General features: G+C 42.0%; 1 protein-coding gene across 1 annotated transcript; it reads right to left on the bottom strand.

Annotated features, from left to right (window-relative positions):
- Window positions 1–136: 136 nt before the first annotated feature.
- Window positions 137–20,091, bottom strand: PRELID3A (PRELI domain containing 3A). Its single transcript, XM_066626164.1, has 6 exons — window positions 19,987–20,091; window positions 13,759–13,927; window positions 13,333–13,422; window positions 12,853–12,923; window positions 12,660–12,762; window positions 137–5,255 (listed from the first exon to the last, which is right to left on the bottom strand). The coding sequence occupies exons 1-6, from the start codon at window positions 20,016–20,018 to the stop codon at window positions 5,160–5,162; spliced, it is 561 nt and encodes a 186-aa protein (XP_066482261.1). The 5' UTR covers window positions 20,019–20,091; the 3' UTR covers window positions 137–5,159.
- Between the last annotated feature and the right edge of the window lie 150 nt (window positions 20,092–20,241).

Raw genomic sequence — 20,241 nt, 5'->3', positions numbered from 1 at the left:
TTGTTCCAGGATGCCACCTGCCAGCCTTTTTCCTGTTATTTTTAGTGTCCATGACTCAGTTATGCATTATTATTCTGTTGAACAATTAAAACAAAAGCCACCATTTGGTTTTATACAACAAGAAAAACAAGACAAATTAGTATTTGTTAGGTCATTTTATTTATATAGCCTCATATGTTTATGATATTCAGATAAAAATTTAAATTCCCTGCTTCAAAGAGCTTACAGTCTAAAGAAAGGCGATTGAAGGGGAGTATATGAAAAACACTTCTGTGTGCATTTATTTTTCAGTTCACTGACCTACCTTCCTCTGCTCAGTAATGCACTTTACTCCCCCTCTTGCACATTAATGGAACACAAAGCAGTATCATTTTGGTTGCATCAAGTTGCTTGCCATATAAAAAGTTAACCTACAGATTTCAAATACTCGTATCAATTTGGCTGTAGAACTGAAAAGATTTCCTTATGCTAGGTAGGATAACCAGATGCCAAGATAGACAGGGCCTCTGTACCTTTAATAGTTTAGCACGGGATGCCATTTGCAGAAGGACATCCCTTCAGGACAAACTTCTCTTGCATAGAGGTACTGCCTAGGTAGCAGAGGGAAATATAGAGCTAGAAAATGTAGTAAGGACATTTTTGCTAGAACTCAAGATATTTTACAGAGGTGTAACCTCAATTTCCACCCCCTCCCCATACATCCATGCTAATGAGTGACTAGTAAAAGCTGAAGATATAGGTGAGAAATCTTAATTCTCATCTTAAAACTTTGCATCTATAAATTACTTCAATTACTTTGGTAGCTGATAAATAGTTTAAGATAACTGCTTGTTGAAGACTGCCCCTTTCCTTTTAGTATTGATGTTACGGGAAAATATTTAACAGTTAGGGATTTTTCAAAAAATAAAACAATAGAATAACTGTTTATTTTCTCCTTGCCACTCAACTGTTCCATACAGATCCTGGAAAATCAAATTTAAAAAAAAAAATCCCTTTCAAAGTTTCATTTGGAATGCTATTGTCAATGGCAGAATTATTCTTCATGTAAGTAAAACAAATTAATCTCGATAACAGGGAATTGATAGCAGTAAATGGTGGGAGGATGGCTGGTAATAGAAGAATAATTCAAAGTTCTTGTTGTAGAGTTTCATTCAGAAATCTTGACTCGTTACCTATTAAATAAAGCTACAGATAGCAAGACTGACCTTTTTTGTTCATGATCTTTTTGCTAGTTCAGCTTTGTGTTTCAAACATGTTTGTTTAGGTGACATGAATCCCAGTGGCATGCCAACCAAACCTCTCAAAAATCAGGGAGAAGGAAATTTCATTCTAGTTAGACTCCAGGTACGGCAATTGCTTAGCATGAGTCAAAGATGACAAACTGCATTCCATAGTAGTAAAAAAAATCACCACGCCAAGGAACTACTGGAGGGGAGAAGAACAGTAAGACGAAGGCCTCTTATTAATGGATGATGGTTTAATTTGCCAGTGGAGCAAGTTCTTCTCCAAAACAGGGTTTTTGCAATTACTAATCTAATTACTGATACTGTTTCTATTTACTAAGCAAGAAATATGCAAACAGGATACAGACAGACAGTAGCTGTGGTGCTGGGAAAGAAGATGGCACAGCAAAACATGTCACTTTAAAGAAGGAAATCCCCAAGACAGGTGTTTGGATAAACAGGGAAATGCATTTCACATTAGCCATGCAAGCAGGATTCAGTTTGCTTGCACGTAAAAGAGAGTATCAAGATAGCCAAATGACAAAGGAAAGCATGAGTGCTTTTACTTGTAGGTAAACTAATATGAAAGTAGTGGGGGAGGAAGGACACACAACCATACTAGAAGCTGCACGTCTTTTTGAACTGTTATACCATAATTGGGGGAATTTCAATCCCATTTACTGAAATCAACAGGATTTCTGCTTACAGATAAAAAGGCAATAGATAACCGATGTCCTGTTAAAATCTGCAACAGGCCGGAAATGTTTAGGAAAGATGGTGGTTGGTATTTAGTAGGTCAGTACCATAATTTTTTTAAAAACAGTTGCTAATTGATTCTTTTGGAACAGAATGCCCACCCAATCAGATTTCCCCTAACCTTTCACATATGAAGCTTGCCTGTCCAAGGAATTATTGCTCCAAGAGCAACTTGAAAACTAGAAGGACTTTAGAGAGCACAACACACCAAGAAAGAAGCTGGCTGATTGAAACCAAGGAGCTGGAGTCAGATGAGAGGTTATCAGCCAGGATCAATGAACAAACAAGGCAGCTGAAAGAGCAAGAGCAATCACCTCACCAAAGAGGACAACAGCAGGAAGTGTACGTGAACCAGTTGACCTCACACAGAAAAATGAGGAAGGGCAAGATCTATGTATACAAGGAAGATGGTTATTTTGACCATGTACGTACCCAGCCTACAATGCTGGATTTCAGTCTCCTGAGTCACAGTTATTATTCTCCTTCTTCCATGATGGGACCAATGCCCTTCAAAGACAGAAAGGCACTTTTCATCCAAACATTAAACTATTCTTTATACAGCTTTCCCTTGGAAAAGTAACTTGTGCTTTGGTTTTAGTCAAGTTTCTCTTTTCATTTTTATAAAAGTGATGTGGTGGCAGGCCTTAAACTTTTTCAACTGCGCTTACACAGTGGAGGCAAGGGACTAAAGACAAAAAGCTGGGGTAACAATTCAACATTCCACAAAATATACAAGCAGTAGGGCTTAGTTGCATCCCATATTATAGCTTCATGCTTTCAGTGTGAGGAGAGAGTTCTGAAATGATGAACCCAGACACTGAAGTGTTGTCACAGTTTTCAGACTCTCCCCACCCCTCACAATAGGTTAAATAATTAAAAATAAAAAGTTGTCAGCCTCTCATTTCTTGATAGATTTTTAGAAAAGCAATATTGCCCCCCACACACAATTGTATTCGAACCCTCTTTTTCCAGGAACTGAAGGCACTTCTGTTTGCACAATAAGAGAAAAGTAAACATCTCCAATCTCCCTATAACACTGGAGCCTTCCAGGCCCCACAGAATCCTGCTTTGGAGAGTTCCCCAACCATCCAGAGCAGGTTTTCAGGAGCAGAGGGCTATTGGGATGAGAAAGAAGCAGGAAATTGTGATTCAGTTGGATACAACTGAGTTTGAAAAGATCAAGAATTACTTTCATCCTCCTACAGGCAAGATGACCGATTCTCACCCCAGATACTTATTCTTTGTAGATCAACATTTGGAGAAGACTACAGAATCCTTGGAAATTCATTTGATTTGAGATGTCTCCAACTTTCAATTATACAGAAACCAGAGACAACATTTTCATCTATCAGTGGTAAACTGAATAAATCCAGTTTATTGCAAAATATGAATTGAATAAATCCAGTAAAAATGATACAGAATGTAAAAATCATGAACTGCTTATGAACTTACATTAGCTGAGTGGGCTTCTTAATTTACAATTATTATAGTTCCATTAACAAATGTTTTATTTTTCTGAGTGCTCTTCTTTTAATTGTATTCTGAGTGGAACATCCAGGGCCACAGTGCCATCATCTTTATATTCTCCTATTTGTTTTCACCAACATGAAATAGAACTACTCCTAGGGCACAATCCTAACCCACTTTCCAGCACCGACATAAGGGCAACGCAGCTCCTAGGTAAGGAAACAAACATTCCCTTACTTTGAGGAGGGCTCCATGAGTGCCCACTAACTGCAGGATGCAGCACACATCCCACTGGCACAGCTATGCCAGTGCTGGAAAGTGGGTTAGGATTTAGGCCCTAGCATGTTATCTGGAAGAAGATCCACTAAAATACTAAGTTAGAACTGGCCTGGTGAATGCAGGAGAAAGTTGGCTGAGCCTCTCTCCTGCCAGGAAATATACATCTCCAAAGAACTGGGAAACTGAGGAAGCAGTCCTAACCAACTTTCCAGTACTGGCACAGCTGTGCCAGTGCAGCATGTGCTGCATCCAGAGGTCGGGAGGCAGTCATGGAAGCCTCCTCAAGGCAAGGGAATGTTTGCTCCTTTACCTCAAAGTTGCATTGCCCTTACCTCACTGCTGGAAAGTTGGTTAGGATTGCGCCCTGAGTGTGAAATGTAGATTGGTCCATAAATCCCCTTCATAGTCTTGCAATCTGTTACAGGAAGTATAAGCTAAGCAACCATGATACTCCATGCATTCTAGCCTTTGTTGGAATTAAACTGTAGGTAAACAAGACCCATGAAAGTGCCAATTGCCTTTGCACAACTGACCAGACACATATGAAAATAAATTACCTATGGAATTAAAAAACAAAACAAAGTAATGTTCCATTGGACAGATTCAAGCCATTTTACTGCTACTTCTCTGCTTTTGTCAGTAGTTTGAATATAAATACTAGGAGGCAACGTATCAACAGGCCTTGTTCAGACTGCATTACAACAGTGCAAGAAGCATTAGTACCCAAGAAGTCTAAGCTTCAAGAGCTCAGTACAATCCATCAACGACCCCTGCTGCACAACTAGCCTCAATTTCAGTGGTTTGTGCAAGTCTTCTGTACAGTCTCCACTAAAGCCAAGGGAGGCTGTGAATTAGGTAGTACAGGACTAACAGTAATCCTCTGTCAACTTCCTGTGCTGTCATTTCCTCCCCCACTGCATTTAACTAGCCTTTTGAGGCTACAGTCCTATACACACTCACTTGGGAGTAAGTCCTACTGAACTCAACAGGACTTACTTCTGAGTAGACATGCATAGGACTGAACTGTGAGTCTGACAAAACCTCCAGTGCTTTTGTACCTATTGTGCCCTTTACAGAAAAAAACCTGCAGCAGCACTTTTAAAAATAAATAAATAAATATCAAGCATAAGAAAGTGTGATACAAAATGAAAAAAATATCTTATTTCCTAGCTCTTTTATCAAGGCACAGTTTGGTACTTTTGTAGACTCTGATCCTCCATGTATTTCAGTGAGGCATGAGGTCACTGTTCGCAAGGGGTCAAAATGGGCTGTTGTAGTTAGAGGTCATGGGGAAAAACACCTTAACATTTAGGAAAGAAAAAAATGCAGCTTCTGTACAATTTTCATTATAAACAAATATATTTAAAAAAAACTGGAGCATTCATCTTGGCAAGAAAACTCTAATGGGAAAATAAAGTTCTCTGAAACAGTTTGTCAATTCTCTACTGAAGCTGCTGCCATTGCGGACTTGACGCTCTCTCGCGTGGATGAAGTCAACTCGCCAATCACCCACTCCAAGGCTTCTCGACCCTGTAAAGGAAGAGACAAGAGTTGTGTGGGCTTAATGAAGACTGCACTACAGTTAAACTTGTAAATCTTTCCTCTGTCAGACACCATAAGATCTAAAAGCATATTGCTTTCTCCTTTTTTCAGTTAGTGTGATGAATGCCCTGTTTTGCCCCCTATTTTCTCTTATTTTGAGACATTTCTAACCACTCTTCTCTGAATTGAAGCCCTGCGTAGCTTCTTCTTGGCACTCCAGAGCTCTGCGATTATGTCATCACCAAGCTCTCTGGAGCCACCCCTGCACAGCCTTGCATAGAGTTCTACTCTCTCCTTGAAAAAAAATTACGGGGAATATTGCTTCTAACCCCAAAAGTTCCAGTGTAGGTTCTGCAGCCTAAAAACCTGCCAGCGCAAGTAGCTTTAGTCCTTTGTTTGATCCATCACTAGTGAACACATGTTGTAGATTGCGATCCTTCTTCCTGTCTGGAATAGCAACCCCTCCTGTGGAAATTGCAGGCATCTGACACAGGATAGCCAAACCAGACTGTCTAGATAAAAGGGCAAGATGAAGAAGTCAGGTGGATCCCACTTCTCCAACCAGATAACTTGATGACATTTTCAAACCTTTTTTTTTTTTTTTAAGCCCAAGCACAGAAAGTTCAGGTATGGAACAGAGCCAGTGCCCATTTATTCTACAGTAAGTGCAGAGACCTGGAATGCTTGGACAAACTAAATTGCTAGTGCCTATCTAAGTCGCTAGTCACTTGTACTGAGCATTTTATCAGTGGTGCCCAGTACAGTGTACCAGTTTTAAAAATAATTTTGTTATCTGTCATTTTACTAAAAATTCAAAGTAGACCTAAAGAGCAGTTACATCCAATTCTACAGAAGGAAGAAACCTCATTAGGAAAAGAAGATTGAAACCCATCCTGTACCCCTCTATAGTGATAAGGCAGCTGCCATTAGAGGGGCTACTGAAATGTGTTCTGTGCAACACTAACACTGGGTGAACACAAGCCAGTTAATCCTAGAATCACTCACAGGGGAGTAAGTCCCATGGAATACAGTGACACATGGGATTATATTGTGAAGATGAAAAATAGGAAGAGTATTAAATAGACTAGGAATGTGCTCACAAAACACTCAGGATTCAAAAAAGCATAATCTGAGAGAGAGGTTAAAAGGAAAAATTACTACATAACTTGAACATCTAATTTCCAAACTGCTAACATTATTGATAGAATCATAGTTCACAATAAGAAACAGAGCAGTTCATAACTGACTGACAAACAAGTCTTAGGGTTTATTTACACTACAATCTTGTATCAGTGATATTCCAATATAGCTGTCATGGCTTCCCTCACAGAACCCTGGTACTTTTACTTGGGACAGGATGCTATCAGATATCTCATCTCCCATAAAACTACAATGCCTAGGGTTTCTTGAAGAGACAGAATAAGTCCAGGGTAGATATGCATCAAGCTTCAAGGTTAAGACACTCCACAGAACTTCCTCTATGAATTTCAGGGAAACATACATTAATTTTTTTCAATTGCTCCATACTTTCCAAACTGTAAGTCTGGTTGAAATATTTTGGGGTTCCTTGTTTTGTCTCAGGTTAGGGCTAACTCCAACCCCATGGCATTCTGAATGCACAACCTGGATTTAAAATCAAAGTAATAGATAACACTAGACCCACCAACACACTGATCCTAATGCATTGAAGAAACAGAATTCCAAGGATTACTCTAGGACAGGAGCTGCTGTATTCCCCAAGCACCAATGAGGCTACTGTCAATGATCAACACCTAAAGGAGTTGAAATGGAATTTTCAGCAGTTTAAAATTTAATTGAACTAGGACAATTACTGGGAATAAACCTCAACAGTATAACACAGGGTTTCCCAAAGTGTCGGTCGCAAGTCGAGCCCTTCTATCCACCCCAGGAGTGTTTGGCTCCAAACTGGAGCCATTCTGGAAGGGAGGTTGTGAGCCCAGTGATGCTGCTGGCTGGAATTACTTACCAGGTCAAACCAGAAGTTACCTCTTAAAACTGGAAGTAGCTTTCAGAGGCTTCTGCAGGCCATTCTGAGGTCTACAGAGGCCAATAGAATGGGTTGCCAACTGACCCAGACCTCCAGAGCAGTGTTTCTCAAACTGTGGGTTGGGACCCACTAGGTGGGTCACGAGACAATTTCAGGTTTGTCCCCATTCATTTCAATATTTTATTTTTAATATATTAAACTTGATGCTACCATGATATGTGACTGCGTTTGGGGAAATGTTATAGACCTGTACTTTTTAAAAAACTACTATGTGTATTCTTTTAACAATGATAGTAAAGGAAACTTACTCCTGGGTAAGTGTGGGTAGGATTGCAGCCTAGAATGGTGAAAAATTTTCCTGCTTGATGATGTCACTTCTGGTCATGACATCACTTCCTGTGGGTCCTGACAGATTCTCATTCTGTCCCGGTGGGTCCTGGTGCTAAATGTGTGAGAACCACTGCTCCAGAGGCTCCCTGGTAAGCCATTCAGGCCAGCAGCATTACAATCCATCATGGAGAACAAGGTGGGTCGCGGCACTAGAATGTTTGGGAACTACTGATATAACAACACATACAAGCTTCTTGGATATGAAGCAGAGAAATTGTAGATCTTAGCACTGTATAGTCAAAGAAAGGACATGACATCTTTTGAGTAGATTCCAAGTTACAAACATTAATGAACATTAACTAGTTACAGATCACAAAATTCTGGAATCCTTTGTGTTTTCAGCATTCCTTGCAAGGACTCATTCATTTCAGCAGCAATCCTATACATGCTTACCTGAGAGTAAGTGCCACTGAACAATGGTATGACGTCAGTGTAAACATGTATAGGACACCTATTACACAGGTTGCAATCCTATACACACTGACATGAGAGTCAATCCCACTAAACTCAAAGAAATTTGTTCAGAATAAACATGCATAAGATTGAACTGTGACAGAGAGAGACCTAATTTTATTTAGTTCTAAATTATTTCTTTACACAAGTGTGCATGGAACTAAGGAAAAATAATCTGACAGAGGACTGGTTTATAGAGTTTGTGATGTGTCTTAGAACAGTATATTAGTACTTATGACATTAAGCAAGCACGTTTAAAACCAAAACATGCACCTTTAATATATTAATACATATGGTGACAAAATACAGCACATACAGAATGCATGTTAAAAATTGGGCACAGTTTTAGTGGATACTACTTTTAAAGGACAATTGAAAGCATAAAGCTTTGAGAGTTTCACAAGCTGAATGATTCGACTAAAAACATACAGGACAAATTTACCAATTTTTCAGAATATATACACACATACACACTCCAAAATTGAAAGTATTTAAGGATCAGACTAAGCTAAGACATGTTGATAGCATGTTTGGATTCTGTAAATGAAACATAAGAGTTTTAAGTTCAGGACTAATAGTCAAATCTATTTTAAGATTGGTAGGAAACAGGCTTTTTGTTAAATTAAGAAGAACTGTAAATATATAAATTAGTAGGAGTTGAGAGAAATAATGTTTTATATGTTTATATGTTCCTGCCTTAATTTGAAGCCACCCAGAAAGCCAATGCTAGCAAGACCGGAGAAACCACTAGCAAGACCAGAGAAATCAAAGCTGAGCTTGACACTAGTGACCAATGCTAGCAAGACCGGAGTAAACACAGTTGAAGTAAGAGTACTAAATAACAGTGAGAACTCCCACCCAAAACAGCATCCTACGGAATTCTCCTCTTCCTTCCTACTGTAATGTCTCGCAATACAAAAACATGATGTGACGGCGCTGCCCTGAAAATCTGTCTGCATCTGTTCTGTCATGGGGCTGGTTTTAGTGGTAGCCACATATCCCATCTAGTTCCAGCCTAACAGCCCAATCCTGTCCCCTACCACCAGCACCAATGGAGCAGTGCCAAAAAGACACACATTCTATTGGGGGGGGAAGCAATCAAACAGCCTGCAGGAGGTAAGTCAAAACATTTTGCACTTAGCTCTTGGTAGGCCGCACAATCACCAGTAGGTCTCTTTGGATATACACCACCTATTTTGGTGGTGTATGGCCAAGGAGAGAAAAGGGGTGGGGAGGCTTTAAGAAAGGATAAGATACAGCAGGCACCATTGCCACCAGATCCAGTCCCTCTCGCCTCCTCCTTACTCCCAGTTCCTCCCCCTCTCCACCCAGAAATGCCCTGGGTTCTCCCATTCACTCCCACTCCCTGCCCAGCCCCTACTATTCTACCTGCACTGTTGTTGCCTAGAGGTGGCCCAGCTGTGCAAAATAAGGAGTCACATTTTGCAACTGCTGTAAAGCACACTGTGTCTGTGGCTGGAACACGTGTCCCCATGGTGAAGGGACTGAGTCCTAAAAAGATTATTCTAAGTATGATCTTGAACTCTGAAACACAAGAATGCAGACTGTCTATTCAAGAACCACTCTTCTGCCCAAGCAATGGCAGTCCTGTATTCCTGCACTGATAAACAACTGCTCTACTCCAAGGCCAACAACAGCTAAAATCTTCAACAGAAATCAGTGCAAGTCTTGGACCAAGATTGCTCCCCAGGCAGTGACCCCCAAACTCTTGTCTCCTGAGGAGCAGCAGTTCTTCTCTAACCAGCATCCCACTTGTTTAAAAGGGAAAGACAGCCAAGAACAGAAGGTGGGTATTATTAAATGGTACAGTGGGGTTTTAGGAACCTCTTAACTGTCCTATGTCAAAAGTTTAGAAACAAGAATGCGCCACCCCTGATTCCAACATTAAAGAATAAGGTTCCTTTATGTGCAATGTGTGTGTATATATATCTCTACCTATGAGACATGCAAGTTTTTAAAAGTAACATCACAACAACATGCACAGATTTGCTCATAGCTGAAATTTTGTACTGAGAAAACAAATGCTATTACCACTAGTTAGTATAAAGTGCAGCTGTAGAAAAAGACTGCTAGCTTAGAGCACTTTCAGAATGTTGAATTGTCCACTCAATAGCATCCCACCCCTGGAGTAACACAGAAAAGATTTACAACATATGGCACAAGGTTCTTTCATCATAACTCCAAACATAGCCTTGAAATTTTAAGAGCCTACAGTAAAATTAGATAACATTTTTGAAAGTGGCAGAATGTATTAGTAGTAATTATATTCTCGAAAAGGTTATACATCAAAGCAGCATACAAAGCAGGCAGCTATTATAACAAGGCCAGCAAAAATGAGAACAGCTTAAACCGAGCATTCATGTTTCTGCCAGATTAATTTTATTATAGATTTGATGCCATTTCACATGTTACCAAATTGACATCTGTCAATTATCTGTTCTGTCAGTCACACAGTGACTTCTGCTTAGAAATCTGGTGAGGTGTGAAGAGGTTGACAGTTGCAGGAGTAGATAGAAAGGAGTGCATGTTTCTTAAATATACAATTCATTAAAAGCTTCCAGAAGAAAACTGTGAACAAGAAATCAGTGGACAGAGCTTTACAGCACAACCCTATGTAAAACAACCTGTACTCAGAAATAAGTCCCACTGAGCTCCTTGGGACTTACTCCCAGGTAAGTGTGTATAGGATTGCAGCCCTGAGTCACATTTAGCGCAGTTGCCCTTCCATGGTGATGCAAGTTCAATTATAAGTTCATTTATGCAAGTTCATTTATAATGATTATTGTAAGCCGCCTTGAGTCCCTTTACGGAGAAAGGCAGGGTATAAATGAAATAAATAATAAATAAATAAGCAAACCGTGACAGATTTACTTAGGCTATAGCTCTTGCAACACACAACCCTTTTCCAATCTTTTGTAGGGCTGAGCTATTCAGTTTCTTCTTGACAGACTACTAATTAATGTTCACTCTGAAGTAAATGAACATAGTTTGATGGATTTATTCCACAGTAAATACGTTTAGGGTGCAATCCTAACTCCTTATGTTAGTGCTTTCCAGCACTGACAAGGGCAATGCAGCTCTGAGGTAAGGGAACAAACATTCCCTTACTTTGAGGAGTCCTTTGTGAGTGACACCCAACTGCAGGATGCAGCACACGTCCCATTGGCACCACTATGCCAGTGCTGGAAAGCATTGACATAAGGGGTTAGGATTGCACCCTTAGTGTTGCATCCAAAGGGCCCAGTTCTATCCAATTTTCCAGAGCAGATACAGCAGTGTCAATAGGGGGTGCACTGCTTCCTGTGATTGGGAGGCAGTCACAGAGGCCTCCTCAAGGTAAAGAAATGTTTGTTCATTATCTCAGGGCTGCATTGTGGTTGCACCGGTGCTAGAAAGTTGGAAAGGATTGGGCCCTAAGAGAATTACACTGGATTGCAGCAGCTGAGAGAGATTCAGAGCTATAGGATCACAGCAAATATACTTGCTGTCAAACAACATGAAACTTCTATTGACTGTCCTCTGCAACTCCACTAACTTATTCTGTCAATACAGATAAACTGAAAACACACTTCATTCATATGACTTCATTCTCATAACTCCCTCCTTCTCTTACCCTGTAAAATATGGGAACACCCTATTTAAAGACATAGGGGATAGTTGCTTGTTTTACTGCCTACCAAAAAACTGACTGCAACAAACAAGGCAAGGTAACGTTTGATCTTGGGAAGTGGATTATGTTCCCTACATAACACTACACATAGGATGACTACAGCAGCATTTACTCTACCCAAAATTTTCAATGCAGTAGGAGATAGGAAACTTCTGTATGTCATGCAATTTCCTCATACTTCATTTGGGGGGCTAAATCCACCTGGGCCAGGCCATCCCTGTGAAGCCAACAGCCAGCCTGAGGGGTTATTCTGAGAACTGTCTGCACAAGACAGGATGCATTTCCTAGTGGAGAGCAATCTGATCACATTGTCTTGCCTCTTTCATACCAGTTTCCCTTCCGGCTGTAAGCTCCAACAAGGACCAAAGTGTTTATCACTCACTCACACAGCAAATTTGATCACTTTGTCTTCTCTGTCGCAAACACAAATACGACACTCCAACATACTGTGAAGAAAGCATGATACAGTAAATTGCTTCCACCACCTGTGCATACACACCAACACTCATGTTCACACCATTGCACAATGAAAGCTGTGCTATCTGAGTGCATTGAACACACATACCAGTTCCTCTACAAAACTTCACTCTGAATGCAAGCAAAATTATTATCAACCTACATAACTCTGCTGGAAAATAAAATAATTCTGGATGTTAGTATTATGTACTGTTATACACATGAACTGCTTTTTGACGTTCTTCAGTGACATGTGAATAATTGAGAGAATTTTGGTGTCCAGCTCTGTCACTAGCAAGGGGGTTAGCTCCATGTTCATAATGCAACTGCATGAGCAAAATATCACTTGCCTTGGATTTTAAAGTGACCCCATATGGCTACTTCATACACCTACCTTTCTAGCATTAGAAGATATTGTGCTCGCCATTAAAGATTCCAAGTAACTACTGAGGCTAACACCTTTCACCGTAATAATGGCTTCTTGAGTTAGCAAAGTTCTGCAAGGGGAAGGGAAAAATGTGTCAGTACAGACCGGATGTCCCCATCTCCAAATTTTGGATTCAAAGCAAAATAAAATTCCAACTTACTTCTCAGGATTTTCAGGATGAGGGGTATAGACCAATCGTTCTTCAACTGATACAAGATTTGTAAGTGTAATCTTAGAGGTAAAAAAAGGAAAAAGGAATGTTAGTTTCTCCAACTGCATTTTTAATTCGTATTTATGATTAAAAAACTGTAACCGATATTCACTGTCAAAACCATTCTGTACTCCCACTTAAATAAACAAAGATCAGCTTCCCTTGAAGTGTTTTAAAGGCCATGTGTCATGTACCACACTGGAATCAAACAGCCAGCAGTCAGCTTCTTTTACAAAAAACACACTTCAGGGCAAGTCATGCTAACAATTCCAGACTGAAAAATACACCAAAACTATATATCTGGAATATGCAGCTTTGGCTATTTAGCTGCATTTTTCTGTCATGAACACAGATAACCTCAAAAACTAGTCAGCAATGCTCCTATCCTACTAACAAAGGCAAACAGCAGGATGTCACTTTGTTACCTACATTAGAGGAACACAACACCATCTTCTTTTCCACTGGATCCACCACAGAATGTTCTTTAATATATGTAACAGTTCTACTTGTTCCTAGGATCTAAATGAGAAGAGCAAACACAGTATTCCAAAGTTACAAGTCAAGTAAAATATTAGCTGTTTGTAATAAATCAATAAGCTACACAGCAATTAAAGCTTGTACACTCAGGTCCAAAAGGTAAAATAGCCATGCATGCTGTCACTCTTGAAGAGCCATCAGCCTGAGCATTTACTAAAACAGCAACTACATGCAATGCGGTCAGAGTAAGACATATATTGAAAGGAAAAAATAGCATTTCTAAATAGTTATGGTGATCATCCATTTCCTATGAAAATTTAACTCATGTACTGCCTCGATGTATTATTGCACCCACCACTCAATTTATATAAATCTTACCGCTTTGACAATACTTGGCAGGCCCCATTCAGTACTCAGCAGTCGGTGACTGTGCAACCGCCCCTGACTATCAAGGCTTCGGTCCAAAACATCAACTCCGACCACAGAAGGGTTCATGGGATTTGGATATTTTCTCATAGCAGCTTTGATGACAGTATCCCATGGGTGTCTAGGAACAAGGAGAGAAACAAATGACAAAAGTCCCAGTGTTGTTTAGTTCCAGCTATGTCCTGAATTTGTATTTCAGGAATGCCAAATATCTAAGTTTCAAGCATTGTTTATTTCATGTCATGTAAGAGTTGGTGCCTGGACTGTTTTCCTCTTCCCTCCTCATCTCCTTTTCTTTTTGTATAGTTGAGTGTAAGCCATTCAAGTGTAAGTCTCTGTGGGGGGCTGCTGAGCTCCATGGCATTGCATGGACCTTGGGCTGATGACACAGATTTCACATGACGCTCAGTGGTGACAGCACCATCAGATCTCTGTGAAATGGCCTTGATTGACGCCTAATCAGTTGGGAGTGCTGTCAGATGGCAAGTGGCGGGGAAGCTTAAATAATGCCATGCCAGGATAGAAAGGGTGGTTACAGAGGGAAGCAGAGCGGTGGGGAGCAGAGAAGGAAGGAAGACCAAATTAAGAAGGGAGTAGAAGGTCAGCAGCAGAGGTAGCCAGACATCGAAGGGACATCAAAGCAGGAAGACAAGAAGAACGTTGGAAGTGAAGAGCAATGATGAGAAGGAACAGAGGGCAGGCAGACAAAAGCAAGCAAGGGGTCCAAGGGAAGAGGACAGAAGAGGAAAGGCTCTCCACAGAGAGCAAGAAGACATTTGCATGGGGGCTACAGTGGGTGTGAGGAACAGCCCAGTGACCCCTGCTACCCAGAGGGACCCCTTTTGTAAGAGCCCACCAGCCATGGCCAGACCCCAAGTGTCCAGCTAATCCCCTAAACAGACTGATCCAGCTGGTCAACCTTCCCCCGGAGTGAGCAGAGCTTCTGCTGACTCTTCAGACAGGCACTTTAGGGGTGCAGATATTGTAGAGCAGTGGTTCCCAAACTGGTGGGTCATGACCCACCATCCTGGGAAGCACGTAGCTCAGGCCCCTTGGGAGGGGGGAAGGCAGCAACATGATCCCCAGGATCGTGGTGCTGCTGGGGGGAGGGGGATTTTTCCAAATGACCAGCTGGAGGGCCCTCTGCAGGGCTCCCCAAGCCTCTGTAACAGTGAAAAAACTCAAATGAAAGCCACTTAAGGTGTTTGACTAAGAACAGGAAGTGGCTTTCAACTGAGTTTTTTTACTATTACAGAGGCTTGGGGAGCACTGCAGGGCTCTGCATACCCCCTAGAGGCTGGTACTCCAGCTGGTAAATTGAAAAAACCCTCCCTCCCCCTCCCCCCCCCAGCCCTGCAATTGTCTCCCCCTCCCCTGCACACACTTACAATGCTCCCAACTCCCTTGAAGGAGTTTGGGAAGCACTGCTATAGAGGGTAAAGCAACCTAGCTTCTGTTATCTCTCAGTGTAGAGTAGCCTTTTGCTGTTGTTTGTGAATAAATGAACCAGAGGAAGCAGCCACTGGCCTAGGTACTCTATGCCCTACCCTCAAGTCCACAGATGTGGACTTACCCTCTTGGGGTGAGGGGGAACAGAGTATGGTCTCAACAGCCATCCTTTGTAAATTATCTTGAGTACACTGCAAGAAAGGATATAAAGTGACAGTTTTAACCTACCTGTAGCAAACTACAGTTTTATATTAAACTTGCAATGTGTGAACATTCTGGCCTCTCAGAGCAAATTGTATGCATACCACATGGTAGTGTTATAGGACAAAGTTTTTGTTTTGATACATTATAAAAACTTGTACAAACTAGAAAAGCTGCTGATTCTGGTTTAGAACACATTTGCTCAAAGAAATCAGCCAAGCTGATATTAGAAGCAGCAGCAGGTCATCTTAACAGCATGAAGTTGGTGCAAGTGTGGCCCAACTCTGAAAACCAACAGGAGGTCTTTCTGAGGGGTATTTTCTTAGCCAGTAATGGACCACTGTCCCTGGAAGAAACTCTTTCCAAAGAACAGGTTTAATACTGTATTTAATTTGTTTGTTAACACATTTTCTTGAGGCAAGTAGAAATGACTCAGGCTTCTCATTGGGGCTATGGGCTCAGTAATTCAGGAATACTTTGTTCCCTGTAATCTTAAAGCCTCCTATTTCTAGGCAGCTATTATCTATTGCGATAAGACCCTCCCCCCATTTATATAGTTATAGGGCCCAATCCTATCCAATGTTCCAGTGCCAACACAGCCACAATGTAGCCCTGAGGTAAGGAAACAAATGTTTCCTTATCTTGAGGCTCCCTGACTGCTTCCCCAGCAGGATGCAGCACACACCCCATTCCTTACCTCAAGGCCTCCGTGACTGCCTCCCGTGCAGGATGTGGCACACACCCTGTTGGCACATCTGCAGTGGTGCTAGAAAGTGTCTCATAGTGTCTCATGTGTACTGTGTCGTGACCTTCTCCAGAAACACATCTCCATGGAGAATATAATGTGCAACTAGGTCTGCTTATGAATTTAGACACCATGATTCAGTAGCAACCTCTTAGCAATTACTGCAATGGTGCTCCCTACAAGCAGCTCCTCTGTAGGCTGCACATCCCTAAAATGCAGCCAACTCTGTGCTGCCATTTGGCTGGAAAACCTAAACTGGTTATTGGTAAGAGGATAACCTCAGTGTTCTACCCTCCTGCTCTCTCATTTCTGATGTATATTAAGAAGTTCTACTAAGCAGCTAGCAATCAACTTCGTATGGCATTATACAAGTACTAAAGTTGCAGCAAAAACTTTGCATAGCAAATATCCCTAGCAAAAACTTGCTCAATGTTGCTAAGACCTTGAAAGACACTCTATTCCCACAATTAGCTTTCAAGAGCACTTTAAAAGTCCTTTACAGTTTACCCTTTAATTGCCCTTCCAGGTAGTTAGTGATCATTCACCACAGTCAATATAAAACTTCAGATGGCAAACAAGAGGCCAGGACCTGTGCCATTTCTAATTTCTGCACTGTTCTGTACTAAATTTCTGTACATATATCAAGTGCCCAGTGTACACAAGCCCTTCTAGCATCACCCGGTTGAAAGGTCCATCAAAGGGAGCATTTCAAAATATACTGCTGGATCAATAATTTGATGGCAGCTCTTCCTGGGCATAGCAGCAGTGACCTGCTTGACAGATATTAAATTTAAAACAAAATTCCCTCTAGGGAGGAAGCATTCAATAATTAATAAGAAATCTTTACAGCTGAAGCCTATTCACAACATAAGAACATAAGAATAGCCCCACTGGATCAGGCCATAGGCCCATCTAGTCCAGCTTCCTCTATCTCACAGCAGCCCACCAAATGCCCCAGGGAGCACACCAGACAACAAGAGACCTGCATCCTGGTGCCCTCCTTTGCATCTCACATAGCCCATTTCTAAAATCAGGAGGTTGCACATACACATCATGGCTTTTAACCCGTAATGGATTTTTCCTCCAGAAACTTGTCCAATCCCCTTTTAAAGGCATCTAGGCCAGATGCCATCACCACATCCTGCGGCAAGGAGTTCCACAGACCAATCACATGCTAAGTAAATAAATATTTTCTTTTGTCTGTCCTAACTCTCCCAATACTCCATTTTAGTGGATGTCCCCTGGTTCCGGTGTTATGTGAGAAACACATTTGCTCAGAACCAGGCCCCACTGACTTCAATTGAACTTACTCCCAAGTGCACAGAACTGCAACCTAAGTATTTGGTTTCATGCACAATTCCAGAATAAGAAACTTAGTTCCTTCATTTTCTCTGGAGGATATTCTTTGAAAGACTGACATTAACTCAGGACTGAATTTTTTTAAAAATCCAACTTGTATTCATAATCTTAAGGCTTATAAAACATAGTACAGACACTCTTTATGAAGGTTAACATTTGACTGGCATACAGATTCATTCCGGAAGATATCTAATAAACACAGGTCTCTCATGCTCAAGTTCATTTTGAGATAATCATACAACTGTAGCACTGCACATTTCTTCAATATGACCTGCAAAACTGTTCCTGTCTGTCACTTTCAAGAAGCAGGTGGACATTTTTATTCCAGACAAGAACAGAGAATGTCAAGTTGAGCTCTGTGGTTAATTATGAGGACGCAAGAAGTTGTTTTATAGTACACTGACTATTTATGGGCAAGTTATGCTACTCAAACAGAATAATTCTAGTTGTCTGCTTTCCACGGCAGGTACTATACTATATGTAACTGCTGGACTGTTGCTGTGGATTCTCAATAGGTGTGTTACAGGTTTATCACACAAATCAAAAATGTTGTATTGATTTGGCTCTTTTTCTGAAGGGTTAACAAGCTCTCTTGCTAGTAAAGCAAAACAAGAACAATCCAACCTATCAGAATACATCCCCCCCCCATTTACATGTGAAGAATAGGTCTCCCAAATTTTCTCACTCCAAAACTCCAGCAGCACAGCTCAGTTATCTTTACAAACAAAGATGGTACTCCTCCCCCCTCCTTTTAGCCACTCTCCCCTGAAGTACTAATTTCCTGTTTAATTTGCTAGACAGAGCAGTCTCACCACTTCCTTTGCACTCTTTAATTGCAAACGTACTTATTGCCCTGGGCTTCTTGCCTAGCTCAGTTTCTTAGAAGGGAAAAAGAGGAAGCACCAGACCTGACAACAGCCCCAAAGCACCTCCCAGAACACACAGCACAAAGACCAGTTCAGTGCTGAATGCAGAACTCTGGGTCTCAAGAGTGACATCAAGTAGCCTTGAAGTATTCATTGGTCAGACCTGCCAACTTGCTGTCAATGAAATTCATCCTAATAGAAAGGTGGTTTATGTACAGTGAAGTGGTTTTAGGAACTAGGTCTCCCTAGCAGCAGGTGAATATATAGCAGAGATCTGTAGCTGTGACATGACCTTGAAAAGGAAATTGTCACCTTTGTCTCAGATACTCCTTGTACTGTATTTACATAAAAGGAAGGGAAATGGGGACAGTTCACTAAATGGCTACAATCTCTCATCCTCTCCCCTCCCCAATAAAAAAGATTAAGTGTTTCAGACCTATCATGAATAACAGGTCTGATCTGTTTTAAATGATATGGTTGAATTCTGGACTATTCTAGCTGGCAGTGTAGGAGTTATATTTTAAACTGCCCTCCCATCCAAAAACTGCCTACGCTGGAGGCAGTTAATGCACTGGAGGACAGATTTAGCGTAAACCTCTCCTTGATTTGCTACTTCAAATATCACTTTCCTCCTGCTGAAATCTGAAAAGGAGCAGGCTAGAATTCTCTATCACCTCACCTTACCTCCTCCCTCTGCCATTCAATGTGTAAGGCAGGGGAGTTAAACATAAGGAATGGGGGGGGAGTGGATGTGGTCCCTGGAAGCTTTCTATCCGGCCCTCAGGCTCTCAGCTGCTGAGCAGTGCTGAGGTGTTACTGCTGAAAGGGCAGCCCACATGAAAATAGGGCTCTCCGATATTTTGAAAGATGATCCAGAATTGCCTTATTTTCTCTTCTGTCCTTTGCAGCTTATGATTTCCTAAGTGAGGAGAAGTGCTTATTTTTGGTTATGATCTGTTTAATGACATCACTTCCAGCCCTCAGCAGGTATCATGAATGCTATTCAGCCCTTGGCATGAAACGACCTGCTGTAAGGAGTCACACAGCTGACCCTGTGAACGGGCCAAAGCCTTCATTTAACAGAAACCCATTCAGACCTCCACTATGCAATGAACCTTGATACAGTTATGATGGGTCCACCTTCCTTGTGCTGGCTGGCTGGCTGGCAGGAGCTACCCAGAGTTTCAGGCTGCTGGGGTCTTTCCCCATCTTACCTGGAGGACCTGGGCTCTTGCTCTCAGCTTCCTCCTCTCATTCCTGGGGGAAGGACCCCAGCACCTTTGGAGAGGCCAAAGGTGGCACCTGGAATCTTCAAACTCAAGGATGTGCAGTGGGGTGGGGAGGCAGATGAGGCAAGGTGTCCCCACTGAGTGAGGCACCCAAGCGCTTTGTGTATGGGTTGTGTGTGCTTGGGTGCCTCACGTGACAGTGCCACTTTTTGAAGGACTCTTTTCACCTGCGCCGGGTGAGGAGGGCGCGCTGAGCAAGAGTCCAGGTGCTCCCAGTGGACCCCCCACCCCTGGGTCTCCCCCTTCCTGAGCCTCCTCCTCCCCCCCTTACCCGAACTCGTGCTCCGAGCTCCAGATCTTCATCTCGAGGGTTCCGCAGGGCTGGCGATGGCGGCTCAATGGGAGGAAGGAGACCGGCTCCTCGGCTCGGGCAGCAGGAAGGGAAGGGAAGGGTGGCGCTTGGCCCGGAAAGGAGGAGGGAGGGAAGGGCCGATGACGCCAGGCGCGCCGTGCTCGTCACCGGCGGGCAGGCTGCCCTTGTGCGTCAGCAGGACTGGCGGGGGCAGTGCAACCCTGGTGGCGCCGG

This window comes from Tiliqua scincoides, chromosome 4 (assembly GCF_035046505.1).
Source record: "Tiliqua scincoides isolate rTilSci1 chromosome 4, rTilSci1.hap2, whole genome shotgun sequence".
In the NCBI taxonomy this organism is placed as follows: Eukaryota; Metazoa; Chordata; class Lepidosauria; order Squamata; family Scincidae; genus Tiliqua; species Tiliqua scincoides.
The sequence above is the reverse complement of the archived record's forward strand: the minus strand, read 5'-3'. Positions and strand labels throughout refer to the sequence as shown.

What these genes read in the sequence shown, in the direction of transcription:
- PRELID3A (XM_066626164.1), bottom strand. Translation starts at nt 20,018, where the DNA reads ATGAAGATCTGGAGCTCGGAGCACGAGTTCGG. An exon ending in TGCCAAGTATTGTCAAAGCG is followed by an intron (nt 13,423 to 13,758) that starts GTAAGATTTATA and finishes CTTCTCATTTAG; the next exon opens with ATCCTAGGAACAAGTAGAAC. An exon ending in TATCTTCTAATGCTAGAAAG is followed by an intron (nt 5,256 to 12,659) that starts GTAGGTGTATGA and finishes CTTCCTTTACAG; the next exon opens with GGTCGAGAAGCCTTGGAGTG.